At 47.0% G+C, this 17,756-nt stretch overlaps 3 protein-coding genes across 3 annotated transcripts; 1 reads left to right on the top strand and 2 right to left on the bottom strand.

The window, feature by feature from the left end:
• The first annotated feature begins 1,961 nt into the window (after nucleotides 1-1,961).
• LOC131260483 (cartilage oligomeric matrix protein) lies at nucleotides 1,962-9,951 on the top strand. The gene is made up of 17 exons (XM_058262220.1): nucleotides 1,962-2,049; nucleotides 2,543-2,606; nucleotides 3,385-3,488; nucleotides 3,599-3,810; nucleotides 3,926-4,082; nucleotides 4,152-4,289; nucleotides 4,357-4,533; nucleotides 4,592-4,709; nucleotides 4,790-4,911; nucleotides 6,273-6,373; nucleotides 6,511-6,872; nucleotides 6,940-7,159; nucleotides 7,230-7,517; nucleotides 8,438-8,672; nucleotides 8,752-8,980; nucleotides 9,049-9,557; nucleotides 9,630-9,951. Exons 1-17 carry the CDS (start codon nucleotides 1,962-1,964, stop codon nucleotides 9,704-9,706), a joined length of 3,201 nt encoding a protein of 1,066 aa, XP_058118203.1. The 3' UTR covers nucleotides 9,707-9,951.
• A 341-nt stretch (nucleotides 9,952-10,292) lies between these two features.
• Nucleotides 10,293-12,504, bottom strand: LOC131260484 (adipokinetic hormone/corazonin-related peptide receptor variant I-like). The gene is made up of 7 exons (XM_058262222.1): nucleotides 12,353-12,504; nucleotides 12,148-12,271; nucleotides 11,925-12,073; nucleotides 11,760-11,859; nucleotides 11,477-11,684; nucleotides 10,549-10,672; nucleotides 10,293-10,485 (listed from the first exon to the last, which is right to left on the bottom strand). The coding sequence occupies exons 1-7, from the start codon at nucleotides 12,502-12,504 to the stop codon at nucleotides 10,293-10,295; spliced, it is 1,050 nt and encodes a 349-aa protein (XP_058118205.1).
• Nucleotides 12,505-14,037: 1,533 nt separating this feature from the next.
• On the bottom strand, nucleotides 14,038-17,334 carry LOC131260435 (hepatocyte nuclear factor 4-gamma). Its single transcript, XM_058262149.1, has 7 exons — nucleotides 17,217-17,334; nucleotides 16,705-16,918; nucleotides 16,529-16,623; nucleotides 15,903-16,445; nucleotides 15,641-15,740; nucleotides 15,431-15,567; nucleotides 14,038-15,347 (listed from the first exon to the last, which is right to left on the bottom strand). The coding sequence occupies exons 1-7, from the start codon at nucleotides 17,332-17,334 to the stop codon at nucleotides 14,776-14,778; spliced, it is 1,779 nt and encodes a 592-aa protein (XP_058118132.1). The 3' UTR covers nucleotides 14,038-14,775.
• Between the last annotated feature and the right edge of the window lie 422 nt (nucleotides 17,335-17,756).

The raw sequence follows: 17,756 nt of genomic DNA, 5'->3' as shown, positions 1-17,756 counted from the left end.
GGGTTTATTGGTGTGTCGAATGTTAGTGACCTGTTTTGTGCTACCCTCGGTGGAAATTGTGTAACGGAAAAATTGAACCATAGAGTGACACTTGTACAAAACACGCTTGAGAATCGTTCGGCAGGATTTTAGGATAAATCGCAATTCCCCGTTCAGCAACAACTGGTGAACAATAGTCTGATCCTCCAAAAAGCTCCAGTACCCAGACCAGAACAAAGTCGAGAGTGATGTGTGGAAGTGCGATGAACCAGATCGATCGCCGAAAGTGCACCGAAGTGCACCAGTTCGATCGTTCGCGGTAACGGTTCGGGACCGGGTTTTCACGCCGTCCGGTAATTTCGGGCCCATCGCGACCGGACCGCATGTCCATTTTCGCCCAGACCGCTTCCGAAATTGGCAAATTGACGCTCGAAATCCCATCTGTTTCGCGGGCTCTCCCCGTCGTGGTTGGGGGTTTGGCGCGCGCGCTGCCGCACACACACGCACGGCACAGCACAGGGTGGTGTGGGCAGGTCGGGAATGGAAATAGACCGGGTGGGTACCGGGGAGAGGCAACAGCGGAATGCAAGCTCTGCAACGCGGTGTTGCAGCGGATGTCGAGACTCCATGGGGCTCGCGAAGCTGGAAGAACCGAGACGATTTCCACCGCTCCTCCACGCGGTCTCTATGTGTGTGTGTGTTTGTGTGTGTGTCTGTGTGTGTCCGTATGTGCTGCGCCGCGAGGCAGCCTCCACGGCGAGGGCTGCCCACACATTTTTTTTTTTTTTTTCCTACTACTCCACTCTTCTCTTTCAAAACGCCTACGCGCCACAATTCCGAAGCTCCGGGCTAACAACACACCGCCGCCAACCGCTGCTGGCCGGCTGCTCCAGTCCAGGTTACGCTCCTTTCCGTTCGGATCGTCGCCGTTCGGTTTTGATTGCTTCTGATCGCGTCCCCGGCCCGAACACCCGCCTTGCCTGGCGGACGTGCGTACGGACCCGCTTTTTTCCTTCCACTTTATTTATTTCACATTTCTGTTCGGTCGGAAATTCCTGTTTTTTCGCCGCGCTCGGCCGTGGCGTTCCACACCTTCTTATAGGTGTATCCCTGCACGCCAAAGGCCTGTCGCTTGTGTCTACCTGCGCAGCCGACGACGACGACCCGCCTCGCTATCGGGAGACGCCATTTACGATGTCACTCAAGAGTCACCTATTTTGTCGCCCCGGAATCCCGCCGACGGCCCGACGACGACGACGACGACGACATCGGTGACAGGGCGCCCGATCGGTTCAGGTTCGCAGCCCACCATGTGCGCGGACATGTGGGACGGCGACGGCCCAAGTGCCGAAGCTACCCGTGGTTGGAAATTAAAATGGAATCACAACATCAAACAATTAATAAAATAAAACCAGACAGTGCCCGAACGGCCATGCAAATGATACGGCGGCAAGGAAGAGCTGCTCGACGCCGAAGATATCGGAGGAAATAAAAGGCTCAGAAAAACGAAACGCATCGAACAGCGCAAAGGAGAACGAACGAAAACCCGAAAAAGTGATCCTTTCTGTGGCACCAGGAAAGAAAAAAAAAAGCAAAAACCTGGAGATATAAAAACGACGTTCAGCATTCATTTATCATGAAACGGGAACACCTTCGGATGCCGTGGCGGTAATGACGGTGGTGTGGCGCACCGCCGAACATGTGTGCCGATTCGAGAACATGTGTCAATTAGTTCGTAATGTAACGGTTGCTTTCAAAACGTGCCCTTCATGGGTTTACAATAACTCGACAGTGAAAATGATGCCAAGGCGATTAAGTGAGATTGCTTTTGAAACTATTAGCCAGTAAAACAAGATACTTCTACAAGTGTGGATAAAACATATATACCAGCACGATTTAAAAATCGCCCCGAGTGACCTAAAGTGAGAATTTGTTTTCCTATCGGTTTCCATCTTTCCCATTTTCCAGTATAAACGAGCAAAATGAAATCATCCCTGGCAGCGGGGCTGTTGCTGCTGCTGGCGCTCTGCGCAATCGTCCAGCAAGTGCAACCACTATCTCTTGACCCCGGTAAGTGTACAACTCAGCTGCACACAATTTAAGTGACAAAACACAATGGGGGCGCAGTCCAAACCGAACTCCAGTGCTGATCGACCCGGAAGATCGATTTACCGATCCATGGCGCCTCACGGCGTCACCAGTCCAGCCATTCCGCGTAATGGCGATTGAATAATGTTTCAAAAATCCACGCACTTCAAACCTACGTGTGCGCCCACATTTGAAACAATACTTCCCACCCGTACGGTTCGCCAGTGAGATCACAAAGTGGTATTGATTGATTTATGAAAATTCAATTCTTATTTGGAGCGCCACTGGGGGTTTTGCTGGGGAATTGAAACGGAATCTTAATACTCATACTGCAAAACCATATATGAAATTTCCATATTTCCATATTTGTTAATGACCACAGAAAAGCGTGTGCATTCATACGATCTGTACTGTACATCCAACTAACCGCCCATTTATGTCTCTGTTTCTCTCAACTCGGTCCCCGTGTCATTAGTCGCTTCAACCGAATTGGAAGAGTATATTAAGGATGATTTTCTTATATCTCTGAGACATATTAGGTAAGTTTCTGTTACATTGGAAAATTTATGTCTAAAAATACGCTAAGATAGTACGTTAATTTATAACACTTTTTATATTTTGATCACTTATTCGCAAGTTTCTTCAATAATCTGGAGATTTATTGGAAACATATCTTGAAATTAGTTAATATCCTTAAACCGATTTGGATACATAGGAACCTATTCTGATAATTAAGTCGAGCAGTGGGCAACACTGAGTGGTGTATCGAGTAAAATCGAAAATCTTATTGCGGTAGACGACGTCTCGATTTCGATTACCACGAAACCGCAAAAAACCCACTCTCTATAGATTTGACAAATTTATCTCAGATGCCTTCGGCCTCGGTGATCCTTTGAATTTGAAATCGACTCAGTCGGCAAAGTGGTGATCGACTCGACTATCAGAATAGACCCCATATTCTTTTAACAAATGTTGTCACACACAATTCACAAAGATATGATCGAGGATTATTCGACGGATCTGAATTACAAATAAACCCTAACATAACATAAATTATCATAAAAATAAACAAAACACTCTTCCGTAAGCCATTCATCTATAATGATTTTCATGTTTTTAAGATAATTTAAGATTTTGTTAAATAAAACATAACATACCATAAGATTCGTTTGGAAGAAATCTTCACAATTTGTATCACATAAGCCAGTGTTTTATACTCAAAATTTAAATAACGCCATGTCGTTATAATGAAGAGAACCATAAACTGTTTACATAGAATTTCACCTCAAAAACTCATCAACGTTAATGTGTTTGCAGACCGCGCCGAAAGTTTAGGATAACGATCGAGGCACTTTTCATGATCGATTTCCCCGAGTCGAAGAACAAATTCTCCTTCTATTTGGATCGCAAAAATAAGCGAGGTAAGTGGGCGCACGCTCTATTTCCCACCTCCGATCCCTCGAACTCCACCGGGATTGATTTATCACCCCGCGTCAGCCATTCTTCATCGCCTTTTGCCCCGTATCCGTAGTGACCATCGACATCAACACCCACGCGAAGGTGTACTCAAAAAATCTCATCCTGAACGACCTGAACGAGTCAACAACGATCAAATCGCTTGCGTTCGCGTTCCACCAGAGCTCGATCACCGTTTACATGAACTGTAAACAATCGTCCACGGAAGAGTTGGACGTCAATCTGTCCAAGCTGTTCACCAGCGCTGACGAGCCGACCGTGAAGCTGGTAACTAATTGCTACGCGAATTCATCATAATCGCGGCTCAAATCGGGCGATGCTTCCTAATGGCACCACTGATCGATTGTTTTACTTTTCACGCATTTCCCGCTCCGTCGCGTAGTTCCGCGAGCGTAAGTATCCCCTGTTTTTGGACTCGGAGCTGGAAAAGGCGCTGAGCCGGGCCAGCTGTCAGAAGATTTTGCGTCGCAATGGCAACAACAGTATCCACCCGCGCCAGAAGCAAACGGTGGAGAAGATGCTGAAGAATAAGGCGCAAGGTAAGAAATGGAACATCAGTTCAAACGTTCAGATTGCACATGATTTAATAATACCGGACGTAAATCTAGGGGAAGTTGCTCCGGAGCGCAACAAGAAACGTGACATCCGCAATTGGCATCACACGTCGGAAAAGTACAAGCAAGAGATCCACACCGACTTCTCGTCGAACCGTGGGGACATTCCCATCATTCATGGAGACTGTGACGGTAGGTTTGGCTTGGCGTGAGCTGCTCGAAGTCGCGATGGTATGATTGATAATATTGTGATTGACAGAGAACATCCTGAAGCTTTTGGGCGAGCTTCTGAAGCTGGTAAAAGAACTGAAGGAGGAAGTAAAGGGTCAACGGCATGAGATCACCTACCTGCGCGGCCTGATTGAGAATTGTGCCGGCTGTCAGCAGGCTCAGCCGCTGCGCGAAAACTGTCAGTACAGCAATCCGTGCTTCCCAGGTAAGCAGTTACGAGGACCTACTAAGCCATGAGTACTCACGTGGTGATCGTCTTGCAGGCGTGCAGTGCTACGATACGTCCACCGGCATGCGCTGTGGCCACTGTCCACGGGGGTACGTCGGTGATGGTCGCAGCTGTCGCCCCGGTCAAACCTGTGCGGACCAGCCATGCTTCAAGTAAGTGGTTCGATCGATCAACTCTAGCAGACTCTCGGTATTGGACCTATAAATTCTGGTTGCTCGTTCCTTTCCTCTAGTGGTGTCCAGTGCTATGACACGGTCGAGGGTGCACAGTGTGGACCCTGCCCGGCCGGGTACGAGGGTGACGGTAAGCACTGCCGGTTTCGGGACGCCTGCGAAGACAAGCCGTGCGCGCCAGGTAGGAAGTAATAGTCAAATCCCAGTCATTGCCATTGATTGAACCTCCTAACCAACGTTGACCAACCTGAACAAACCGTACGGAGACTGCCGTCGAGGAGATCCCTAAGCAAGCGACACGAGCTGTGGGCTTCTCACGAAACAGTTTCACGTACATCCCAATTCATCCCATGCAAACTCATCCGTTGCGCAAGTTGCGCTGTTGTGAATGTGGAAAAGGTGTTGTGTTCTTTCCCAATACTTCGGCGGACAACAGTGTCCGAAACGTTGCGTCGATTTATATTCCCTCCCCCTGAACATGCAGGCGACTTACAAATACTACAAATATTGTCATGAACTTTTTATACGCATAATACTATTTTGTTTACCTTAATTTTAGCCGGCGACGCTAAATGTACTTAACCTTAAGCTTTACTACCCACAATATTTACGAAATCCCGAGAATAAACCGATCGTCGTTCATCAACTTTGGTTAATGGGTTGGTCTATTATACTTGTTTTTTTTTTGTTTCTCGTAGTTTTGTAGTCACTTTTAACAGCTTTGTTCCGAAACCTGCTTAATCATCCAACTCCTTGCATGCATCGTTCCTCTGTGACAAATGATATTTGAAGCAGTTTCTATAAAGCCGCTCAATGGATCAGTATTCACGGATTCTTTAGCATACGGTAAACAGTCAATACTTGGTTAACACGTAAAGCGCTACGTCGGTCCCGTGGGGCCGACAGTGTTCTTTCTCGTAAGCCGGCGTCGTTCTGCTTGGACCGACAGAGCCCGTTAGGTAGGCCAGCGTTTCTACGAATCGTTGGCAGAACGGAAAGCAGTGCAATTTGCGCATAGCGCTTAACGAGTTAAGATCTGTCGACATTACTGGATATGTTAACAGACTGTTGAAATAGTATTTCTCAAAGCGAAGCGCCTCGCGAGTTGCATATCATAAAAGAGACGATTCAGACATTCAGACTCGATTATGTCGAACAAGATTTGATGATCAAATACGATATAAACCATTTACAAATAATCTATGGTTTTGCTTAAATCTTGAAAGGAGTTAACATCAATGCATATTTGCTGCTTTTATCTGTTGCAATTTGTATCCTTCCTGCGTATGATGTTTAACTTTGATCAGAAATATAATTTCTTCTGGTTCCAAAACCAGTGTTTTTCAAATCTCTATAATTCATGCAATAAGAAATCCTAGTGAATAAAAAAGATCATATCCGATCTTGGATCACAAAAGATCGCACCGTCAACTACTTCGAAGAGTGAATCACAAAACCAAAACCTTAACCATTTTGCAAAATTATATGTCTGACCCCATCGTTTACACCCCTCGCCCACTCTTCCGAACGTTCCCCATGAAGGTGTACATTGCAGTAGGTTAGATCAGCATCCGTTCTTCCGCTGCGGTGCCTGTCCGGCCGGTTTCACTGGCAACGGTACTGCCTGTCACGACGTGGACGAGGTAGGTAGTGGTGCGACTGTATGTGCTCCGGGATCGCAACAGATCGGAAGCCTTGGTTGCCAGTTGAGCCAGAGATTCGACGCACATGTTCCATGGTTCTGATGGCTCTTTTTTCGCTCTCCGGTACCCTCTACAAGTGTGATCTGATGGAGCCGTGTGATGTGCGCGTCCGCTGTACCAACACATCGCCTGGGTTCCGCTGCGATCCGTGCCCGGCTGGATACGTGGGCATCCACTATGAAGGCCTCTCGGCGGCAGGGTTCGATGGTTCGATGCAGCGGCAAAGGTGCACGGATCGGAACGAGTGTGCCGATGGGACGGCTCGCTGTGGCGTGAGCACGATCTGTCACAACACGGAGGGCTCGTACGAGTGTCAGTGTAAGGCGGGATTCATCCGGAATTCGTCGCACGAGTGTCTACCATCAGACCGCATGTGTTTGGATGGTACGATCTGCGACACGAATGCGGTTTGCAAGCACGCCGGTAACAACAAGTACAGGTATGGTATATCTCCCACATCTATTCGCGCGATTGGGATCTTGTCAAATACCATGCGTCTTCTTCAGGTGCAAGTGTAAGGTAGGATGGGCTGGAGATGGATTCCTTTGCGGTTCGGACAAGGATCTCGACGGCTGGCCGGACACCAACCTGCTCTGCAGCGATGAAAAGTGTCGTGCGGACAACTGCGTCAACATTCCCAACTCCGGCCAGGAGGACGCCGATCGCGACGGCATCGGTGATGCTTGCGATCCCGACGCGGACAACGACGGAATCCTGAACAATCCGGTACAACTCAATCGCGAGTGATTGTCGTCAGTGGTTATAAACGTGAACTTTGACTGTCTGTTCTCCACAGGATAACTGCCCTCTGGTGCACAATCCGGATCAGATGGATAGCGACGTCGACGGTGGAGATAAGCAGGGTGATGCTTGTGACAACTGCCCGACCGTCTCGAACGTAGATCAGAACGACGTGGACAAGGATGGCCTGGGTGATGCCTGCGATCCAGACATCGATAACGATGGTATTCGGAACGAGGACGATAACTGTCCGAAAGTGAGCAACCATAATCAGCTCGATACGGACGGCGATCGTGTTGGCGACGTGTGCGATAACTGCCCAATGATCCCGAATCCCAATCAGGTAAGATATGAGATGATCCCGCGAGGCGGATTATCAAGAGCTTCTTCTTCTTGGACACCCCCTACGACCGTCATTGGTGAATACTTTTTCTCTTTGTGTACGTGAATAGCCAGTGCTACAATTTCTCTGAAGCGTTTAAAATTAATCGTTGAGATTTATGTCCAAGTTTCAAAATGTACAAGGAATTTTGCTAATCCTTGATCCATTCTGTGAAATTTCCTCTTCTTTCATGACTTCTCAAAAGTGTTATCTCCAATTTACGTTAGTGTATTGAGCTTCTCCTAAAACAAATAACAAGATTCTAGAATTGATCTCTAGTTTTGCGCACTTTGTTTTAGGTGAACACTGAAATTTTTCTTGTAAAATTATTTCATTTCATTTTAGAACTTTCGCTTGTGGTATAATTAATGACAATTTTCATCATAAAAATCCATCAAATTCTACATAGATCTGTTGCTGCATTCTCTACCTTTTAAAATTATTTCGAAAGTCAATCAAAAATCAAATCAAGTGTTTGATAAGACAAGTAAAAACCCCTTTTGCAAAATAATGAATAGGATTTCCTTAAAAAAAATGTGAAAACCACGGAGTCCTGGATAGCTCGGAGTCCCAAGCAGTTGCTTAGTCTGCTTACCCTATGATCCGCATCTGGCTTTCATGCACTGGACCCGAAATCTTACTGCAACACTTTCTAACGTATTGTTGATACAGTAGTATTTGTTTCATCTGATACTATCCTAAAAACCTTTCATACAATTAACCTGCAATAGTAAGTGAAAATATTCGATGTGCACACATATGGTAGCACTCGCTTAAATATATTTAATGATTTATGATTTATTATCTCGCCCGTCATATTCGATAAGCTGCAAGAAATACCACAGTTATCGAAATAAACAAACATGCTTAACCTTCAACAGCTGGACTCCGATAATGATCTTATCGGCGACGCATGCGATAGTGATGTCGATCGCGACCGGGATGGCATACAGGATAGCCGGGACAACTGCCCGAAGCTAGCCAACTCGGACCAGCTCGACTCGGATGGTGACGGTCGGGGCGATCTGTGTGACACGGATGCGGACAACGACGGCATCCTAAACCACGAGGACAACTGCCCGATCGTCTTCAACCCGGACCAGACGGACGCAAATAGTAAGCGAATGGGAGCCATACTCATTAGTATCTTTCTCCAAAACCGGGGATTCTAATGCTTACTAACGGTCTGTTGCAGACGACGGTATTGGTGATATCTGCGAGGAGGACTTCGATCTGGATCTCATTCCTAACTACCTGGACAACTGTCCGAACAATTCGAAGATCTTTTCGACTGACTTCCGCACGTACCAGACGGTGGTGCTCGATCCGGAGGGTGATTCTCAGATCGATCCCAACTGGGTGATCTACAACAAGGGCGCGGAAATTGTACAAACGCAAAACAGTGATCCGGGACTTGCCGTCGGGTAAGGGTGATTGGCGTGAGAAAGCATGCGGGCCCTTAAGCCTAACTTGGAACCGGTACCGATTTCAGTTACGATGCCTTCGGTGGGGTGGACTTCGAGGGTACCTTCTTCGTCGACACGGAAATAGACGACGACTACGTCGGGTTCATCTTCAGCTACCAGGACAACCACAAGTTCTACGCGGTGATGTGGAAGAAAAACATCCAAACGTACTGGCAGGCGACACCGTTCCGTGCTTCGGCCGAGCCCGGCATCCAACTGAAGCTGATCAACAGCAACACTGGCCCGGGTGAGATGCTGCGCAACAGCCTCTGGCACACCGGTGACACCAAGGACCAGGTGAAGCTGCTCTGGAAGGATCCGCGCAACGTTGGCTGGACGGAGCGTACCGCCTACCGGTGGTTGCTGCTCCACCGTCCCAAGATCGGACTGATCCGGTTGCGAATTTTCGACGGTGATCAGATGGTGGCCGATTCGGGCAACATTTTCGACACCACGCTCAAGGGCGGTCGATTGGGTGTGTTCTGTTTCTCGCAGGAGATGATCATTTGGTCCGATCTGGTTTATCGATGCAATGGTAAGACCCGCTGATGAACCCGTCTTTGAAAGCCACTTTTAACCATACTCGAACCGTTTAATCTTCTTCCAGATAACGTACCGGAGGCGATTTATCGAGAACTGCCACCACGCCTACAGCGGGAAGTCCAGGTGGATCACCGAACCTGAAGCGCCCGCCTGGTTCAACCTCAGCCAATCTAATCAAACAACGTACAACTAAAAGTAGCCTCTAAAGTACGCGTATTTACACAACCGCTTCCACAGCTACCTACTTCGGGCTATCGTATCACTCCGCATCTGCTGCTACCTCAGCGTTTTCCGCTTTCCAGAAGCTCTCGGAACGCACTCGTTGACATCCGGTAGAGTGACGATTTTCTTTGTCCCGTTTCACAATACTTTTTAGTGTGAACTTATGTTACAGAAAAAAATTAAAATAAACGATATAGAAGTGCAAACGTTAAATTGTCGTTTTCATCATCAAAATAGAAGAAAGATTCGACTGTATGTGGAGAATTTGTTTTAGAGGATCTTAATAAGTTTTTATTTGCATTGTAAACGTTTGTCTTGTGTACAATTCCATGTGGTTGTGGAGGGATGTAATATTTTGAAATGAAATGTAATTCATGAAATTTTGATGAACTTCTGGCAGTAGGAAAGATGCGACCCAAATTATTGGCTCTTCAGGCCCCACTATGTAATCGTAATCGTTTTCCTGTTTTCGATACTCCTATAACCTAAACGCTATTTTGCAAAATCACGCTTTTACGTTTGTGTGACTTCCGCAAGATTTCTCCTGTTGCTTCAAGGGGCTTGCGGTGCGTTTCTTCCGTACGTTGTAGATACCGTACACGACCGGGTTCATGCAGCTGTTCGTGCAGGCGAACAGAAACAATCCTTTCTGTATCCGCTGGTCCACGTTCTTGGCCGATTCCTTGTCCAACCAGTACCTGGCAAGAAGCGTCGATTAGTCTTTCTTAGGAAATATATGCTTCAAACAATAAATTATTCACCAAAGCGACATAACGTAGTACGGTGTCCAGCAAACGACAAATACGATCACGATCGTGATAGTCATGCGTAGAGTTTTTCTCTTCGCCCTGCCGAGAACGTCTATGCTTGACCGGCGAAAACTTTCTGCAAAGGGTGGAATTTTAATTGCTTGGTATGAATAATTACGCTATACTCGGTTGCTCAAAAATACAAAGGTTAACAATACTCATAAGCGCCATCCTACTTTGCTTTTTAAAGCACTATCCGCTAGTGCAAAATTTAAAATATATCCAAGGTATTTTCAAACATGTATAAATATCATTTAAAACAACCGGTTTAATACCAGCTTTGCAGCTCTCAGTTACTTTCTGATCGAATATTTTTTCTTCGGGAGTTTCAAAACTATTTAAATTAACAAGCTGATTATGTGTCCTTTCGTCGTAGAAGCTAAACTAAAACATCATTTGAAAGAGCCCAAAATTACCTTTCAAATGCTGTTTGAAAAATAAAAAAGATAAATAAGTTACAAAGGACCTAAAAATTGCGTCAATTGCTGCGGCTGGTCTTCCTTCTTCTTCTTCTTCTTCTTGGCGTAACGACCTCTCAGTCATGCCTGCCCGTTAAGGGCTTACGAGACTTGTTTCCCTGTTGTACATGGATAGTCAGTCCTCTCGTACAGGGGAGGGTCCGGTCTCGGTTGGGATTCGAACCCGCGGCGTCGCGGGGGTGAGCCTCGGCGCTCATGGGCCGATTTTCTAACCGGCGTTAAATTTGACGATCTTATATGCAACCCCTTTATCATCAAAAATAGTTCAACCGAACAAAGTTAAGCAAACATTGATACATAGCATTGATCGAACATTCAAACAATTATCACAATAAATAAGCAAATGGAGATACGCTTAGAGTAATTTGCCAACCACCAATGAAGCATTCCAAGTTACTGACCTAAATTCTTTGGATTGGTACGGCTAAAGATTTCATAGTATATCGACCCGTAGCAGAAAAGGATCACTATCAGCGGGAACGTGTACATGAGGCACATACCCAGTACGTTGTAGATTATTTCGTACACTTCCGTTTCGAATGCATGATACGTTACGCACTGCTTGTAGTTGGTGATGTTGGGATGTTGTTCCAAGTGGAAGATGTAGGCCTTTAAGCAAAGCGAAATAGTACGCAACGGTTTACAGCGGTTCGACATCATGATCGTGCTATGTAGTATCTTTACCTGTGGTAAACTGCACAGGCCGGACGCAACCCAAGCGGCTATAATCATTAAATGGGCCCGATTGTCGTGCACTTTCAGTGGCTTCAGCACGGCGAAGTATCTACCGAAGAAGGAGCCAGTCGTTACATGATCCACTGAAACAATGGTCACAAACAAGGCACTCACCTATCAACCGAAATGCAGATCAGGATGAAGCTAGATAGGTACAGCCCGAACGTGCGAAAGAACGCCATCACGCGGCACAGCAGGTCCCCGGCATTCCACCGCACAGTGTACGCCCAACCGATCTCCAGTGGCATCATAAGAAATGTAACCTGTTTGGCAGGAATGACAGGGATTGGCAAGGAGTCAGTTCGGACTAGTTCTGGCTGCCCCACAAGTATCATACCAGTAGATCCGCTATTGCCAGATGGGCTAGCATTATGTTGATCCTGGACGAGGCGCGAACCTTCCGTTGCGCCAGGATGCTGAGTACCGTGAAGTTTCCGGTAGCCGAGAATACCATCAATGTGCTGGAATTGAAAAACATGCGCCACTTTACCGATTTTCACTGGACTCCTCCGCCGGATGTTGATCCATTTCTTTCCACTCACCTGTAGACCATAATCGATAGGAAGTGGCCCGAGTTGAAACGCATATCGATTGTCAGCGGGAAGTACTCGTCCGACGAGTTACCGACATAAACCGACCAGTCGGGAAGGTTCCGATGGTCCTCAATTTGCTGGTTCACTTGAGCGTCGGCCATTATTTTCGTGCACTTTGTTGAGGCGTTGAGCGGTGCCAGAGTTTCATTTCATACCTTACTCGTAACGATCCACTACACTGCACTTGTAAAAGAATTCTTTTACTAGGTTCGTTGAAGCTTCGACTACGATTACGGTTCTCTCACGCATGTCTTTAAACCGAAGTATTACTACCAATTTGTTGTACGATTTCTATCCCCACTGCTTTATACAACACGCACCTCAGCGAGGGAAGACAACGTGTTCTTCACGGAAAAGATTGCAGATACTCCACACGATTTCCATTCTTTATATTATGATGAGTTCAGTAAAATATGGTTACTTTACAGAATGATAGTATTTTTTAAAGAAGTAACATTGATCCTAAGGCAAAATAATTGATTATCTTATTGATACCAGCTCGGTATACCCGTAGATCATAAACAACCTCAATCACTACAATGCACGAACACACGCTTGTTTCACACCAGAAAACCAGGCACACGTATGTGTGGAGCGTAAAGTATAGAGATAGAACTGAAGGACCACTGGCAGAAGGGAGGGGGCGGAATGGTGATCAGCAAAAACCCGGACACGGTTCTGATCACGACGATCGTTCCGCTAAGCAGTTTGTTGTTGTGCGATAGAGGACGAACACTCACTCAACGCGTGCCGAAGAAGTCAGAGTCCAGTGTCAGACAAAACTTACCGTGATGGTCGTCGGCAAGGTCTGAGGAAGGCAAGGCTCACCCGAGGGATTTTGAAGCAAGTCGAATCATTCGGTATGCTCGGCAAAAGGATATCACTGATACAGGTTTCCACTTTTGGCTTTCCGAGTCCTTTGGTTGATCAACCGTTAAATCACTCGAGCAATTGAGCTTAACAAGCTATAGCACCGTTGGCAAGAAGCTCGCTCCTAGTCCATATGTTCAGGGGTAATTGCTACACTTACGGCTCCACTACCGAACAGTTGGAACTAGGAATATTGTTATTACAATCTGACAAACTATATTTCTTTCCGCTGTGAATAAAAAATGGGAAAACAATCCCTATCGTGCCTTAGTGAATCGGTGACTACAACGAGCCTGTCCACACTGACGAGTAGATGGAAGCAAGATAGGCTACCTCCTAAGGCTAGCATCTACCGACTGCAGGCGATCGGTCTCTGTCGCAGCCGGGTCGCGATCGACGGTTATCAACGTTCTCCTCCGCGTTGCTTACACGGCTACGAGAGCACAGCAAGAGCTAAACAGAGCCATCCGTATAAGTAAGGGCAGTCGGGATGAAATGTACACTACGGTTCCGAACTGTACATACATCCGAAGAAGCATTTTCACCGTTCAAAGTTACCACAGTGGTGGTGGTGGTTACTGTAATTTGCTTTAAATGTTCCTATAGTAAAGCATATACATATAGTATTTGTTGAATTTATGATTATTTTGTTGAATTTCTTGTTATGTTTCATTTTTTTTTTTCATTTATGCAAATGTATTAGACATGTTTCATTCAAAATTGGTTATTCCAATGATTATAATTACAAAAACAACCTGTTCATCTTATACCAGTCCATTTTATTGAAAGCAATAAAAACACACATAGTTGTCTTTTTTGGCATTTATCATAGGCCGAAACAGAAACAGAAATAACAGTCGTTTTATTTGCACTTTTCGTCCCAGGAAAAAAAACACAGAAGAAAAACAAGTCTATGGTACCTTCCTTTACGTTAGCGTGAAGGGGAAAACCTTACCTAAGAAAAGAGTATAACAATCACCTCCCGATGCACCTGTATGTACATAAAAAAAATCCTGCCTCACAGAATGAGTTTGACTTTACGTTTTACGCCTAATGTTTAATTACTACCTAACGGTTTTTTACTCCTCCCTACTACTCCGCACCCTAAAACAACAGCAACATTTTGGCCACAAACCCGCCAAACTCGCAAAAACGGCCGAGAAAAATATACGGCCGTTGTATTATCTTCAATTATCATTTCGCTTCTCGCGTTCTTATCGTGGACTTATCTTGTCAAATATTGCGATAATTTGCCCCATAACCAAAGAGACCGAAAGTAACGAAAACAAAAAATACCATAACAACAAAAAAATAAAGAAAAGGAAAACCTAACGCAAACTCAAATCGGGGGGAAAAAAACTATCCTAGTAGTAGCCTGTATAGTACCTCTTGCACCGTAAATATCAGTAGTGTTTCCCTTTGCGTTACTATGACAACGGCTGCGCATGCATGTTGCACAGCACGGTCCGCTAGCTTAGTGTGAATGGTGTAGAGATTTGGAATCATGCGTTCTCTGGTTCACGTTTCGCCTCAATCTTCACCGTCTCGCAGCCCTTTCCGGTGGTTAACTCGCTCGGGCAGCAGCTTAGGTTATTGTTGTTGTACATGGTGACGTCCGAGTCGAGCTGCAGTGATGACGCACCGACGCTGGTCGGCGCGTGGAAGTAGATATCGTTCACGGTGGAATCGCTCGCACTAACATTGAAGTGTCGCTGAACCGGATGGTGCTGCGGCTGCTGCTGCTGCTGCTGCTGCATGTATTCTCCCGATCCTCCAGTCTCGACCGTTGAGGGATGCATTTGCGTACCTAGCGAATCGGTCGCCGGGTCGGGACCTTTGCGATGGCAGTAGCCATTGGCTGATACCGTGCCGGATACGGCGTCCATCGAGGACATGAGCAAGATGTCGTTGTCATCTTTGTACAATTCTACCAGAGGGTCTTGTGGTTCGTGCTCGGCCACCGTCGTGCCCATCGACGCCAGCTGCGTTGTGTCGCACGAGTCCGACGGACTGTTGTTGGTGTTCATGATGTTGACGGGCGACGTTATCGTCGACGAGGTGTCTATTGCGTCACCTAAAGACAATTGAATCGGGTTGAAACATCGTGGACAACTTGAGTGATCACTTTATTCGCGCGAATGAGTAGCGCTGGCCTACCTCCCAACAGCATCTCCTGTAGCAAGCTATCGATGTGTGCCACACCGAACATTTTGGCAAGTTCAATTTGCTGGATCATCTGCCACGTGATCGACTGCAACACTGGGAGTAGTAGCAAAATCTCTCCGAAGCGACCCCTGAGAGAGAAAAGAATGGGGAATGTCGTTTGTACGCGGGACACAATGGTTCGCACATTATTCCCCTCCTTACCTTGACTCGTATAACTTATCCGATATGTAATCCTCGAGGTTGTTCAGTACCTGGTGCCTTAGCGATTTAATTTTGGCGGGTTCGTTCAGTCCTTTAGCACCTGGTGGTTAGATAAATCAGGTATGGGTAATGTTTTTCGTTTCGGTGCGTGGTGTGCGTTCTTTCTTTTGCACAATCTCAACAGAACAAAGCATTCAAGTTTGTTCATGCAATCTAATCCATCCAAGCAGCCCTCCTGATCTGTGTATGATTTAAAACTTACTTGGATCGAAGAAAACTAGCGCCTTAACGCAGGCCAGCTCCGAGTCGTCGATGTGTATTTCCTTCATGGCACTCACTAGCTCGTCGATGATACGCGCCCCGATGCGGGATATGTCCAGATTCGGCGACAGGTTTGCGTCCGGGCACTGCTTCGTGATGATGCAGTTGTTCCCGAGCAGCAACATGTCCTGCAGGTGCATCGAGCGGCGCGATAGGCCCAGCAGCAAGTGCTCACCGGCGTGCGCCCGCAGCAACGCTACCTGATCGTCCAGCTGCAGCTCGGCGAAGACCGGAATGGATTTGGCCCACTCTACTAATATCAGCAGCTGCTGCTTCATCGAATCGCACACGTCGTTGATGCTGGCGAATCGCTTTGACGACAGGTCGCCCTCGTCGGCATCATTCGTATCGTCCAGGGCGGCCCCGAAGTGGCGGCTAAAGTTTTCCGCCCGCAGCAGAAACTTCACCGACAGTCCGTTGATGGTGTTCTTATCATCCGTGCTCGGTTTGCGGCAGCTGATCCGATCTCGCTCATTCTGGACAGCTATAAAGCACAACATTACCGGTCGTTATTATGACACATTGCTGACCCTTGCAACAACGACTCTTGTACGAGACGATGCATACCTTCTTTTTTCATACCAGCCTTGAAACATTTTTTCAGTCTACAGTACCGACACTGGTTGCGTTTGTCTTTGTCCACCACGCAATTTCGTGAGAATCTACAGGAACACGTAAACGGACATTTAATTGGCCATTAGCTCCACAGTGACCTCACAACCGATGGGCGCGGGACGACTTACCTACAGGAATATGTATGATTTTTCCTAACACTACGCCGAAAAAAACCCTTACATCCATCGCAAGACGCGGCCCCATAGTGTTTGCCTGTGGCCCGATCGCAGCAGATTGCGCACGAGTTGGTTGCACTGAAGCTCCCGCTATCACCGGGGTGCAAGGGGCTAAGGCATGACTCATACGCCGTATCGGACGTATGGCTCGGACTGTCGTGGCTTTCTGTGTAGAGCAGGGAGAAAGAAAGAGGGAGAAAAAGACACAGTAAGATAAAGGATAATGCTTGGCGTGGGAAGTTTGTTGCCAAGCCGGGTTGCTTCGATCTCGGAGGAAATCGAAAAATAGCTTGCCGCCAAAATGAGTCGAAGCCACAATGCAGCCACGGTGTGTCGTGGTTCCTTGAAAGGAACGGGTTCCTATCGGTGGCCACGGTGTTTTCGATTCATTTTGTGCACTTTTTCCCCCACTTCTAGACACCTCCTTATTCGGCGATACTTGCCATTGAGACGTTGCCGCTTACCTCGCGTCCCGTCGTTCAGCTCGTTGTATTCTATTCCGGTGTTAGACATTTTGGTAGTAGCATATTGGCTCGCGAGGAGTGGTACACATTCTGTAAGAGGCAAAAACTGCATCATCATCACCACAAACGGAACACAAGCAACCTTCCGCGATTGAGAGTAATCTATCGTCTGCCGAGCTCGGGTCGGCACTTCCCGCGGACCCTTTCGGCCGGGTGTAGCACAGGCAACAGGTTCCTTGTCGTCGTCGTTGTTGCTGTTGTTGTGTGTCTTCGTATGTGTGTGTGTGTGTGTGTTTGCACACACGACCGATCGCTCCCTGCTGTGCTTGTAAGCGTGGTAAGACGACGGGTCACACACCCAGGGTGATTATTATGGGGCCCGACCTGCCCGCGCGGCTTCGAGATTACTATATATTGGCAGCCGACCAAACAATCAAACAACCGAGAAGCCACCCAACCAAACGAACGGCTCGCAGCCTGCGCGGATCAATACTGTCCGTCCGTCCGGCTCGTGGATGTTAATCAGTGTGGCCGCGGGCC

Source organism: Anopheles coustani, chromosome 3 (assembly GCF_943734705.1).
Source record: "Anopheles coustani chromosome 3, idAnoCousDA_361_x.2, whole genome shotgun sequence".
Lineage (NCBI taxonomy): Eukaryota > Metazoa > Arthropoda > Insecta > Diptera > Culicidae > Anopheles > Anopheles coustani.
Note: the sequence above shows the minus strand (reverse complement) of the source record. Positions and strands in the feature narration are given on the sequence as shown.

Excerpts from the sequence above, each read along its gene's own strand:
- LOC131260483 (XM_058262220.1), top strand. The coding sequence starts at position 1,962 with ATGAAATCATCCCTGGCAGCGGGGCTGTTGCTGCTGCTGGCGCTCTGC. Across the intron at positions 4,290-4,356 it reads CATTCATGGAGACTGTGACG|AGAACATCCTGAAGCTTTTG; the intron begins GTAGGTTTGGCT and ends TGTGATTGACAG. Across the intron at positions 8,673-8,751 it reads GGACCAGACGGACGCAAATA|ACGACGGTATTGGTGATATC; the intron begins GTAAGCGAATGG and ends GGTCTGTTGCAG.
- LOC131260484 (XM_058262222.1), bottom strand. The coding sequence starts at position 12,504 with ATGGCCGACGCTCAAGTGAACCAGCAAATTGAGGACCATCGGAACCTT. Across the intron at positions 11,685-11,759 it reads GCCTGTGCAGTTTACCACAG|GCCTACATCTTCCACTTGGA; the intron begins GTAAAGATACTA and ends CTTTGCTTAAAG. Across the intron at positions 10,673-11,476 it reads TACCAATCCAAAGAATTTAG|AAAGTTTTCGCCGGTCAAGC; the intron begins GTCAGTAACTTG and ends CACCCTTTGCAG.
- LOC131260435 (XM_058262149.1), bottom strand. The coding sequence starts at position 17,334 with ATGATGATGCAGTTTTTGCCTCTTACAGAATGTGTACCACTCCTCGCG. Across the intron at positions 16,446-16,528 it reads GGCTGGTATGAAAAAAGAAG|CTGTCCAGAATGAGCGAGAT; the intron begins GTATGCATCGTC and ends TGTGCTTTATAG. Across the intron at positions 15,348-15,430 it reads ACAGGAGATGCTGTTGGGAG|GTGACGCAATAGACACCTCG; the intron begins GTAGGCCAGCGC and ends AATTGTCTTTAG.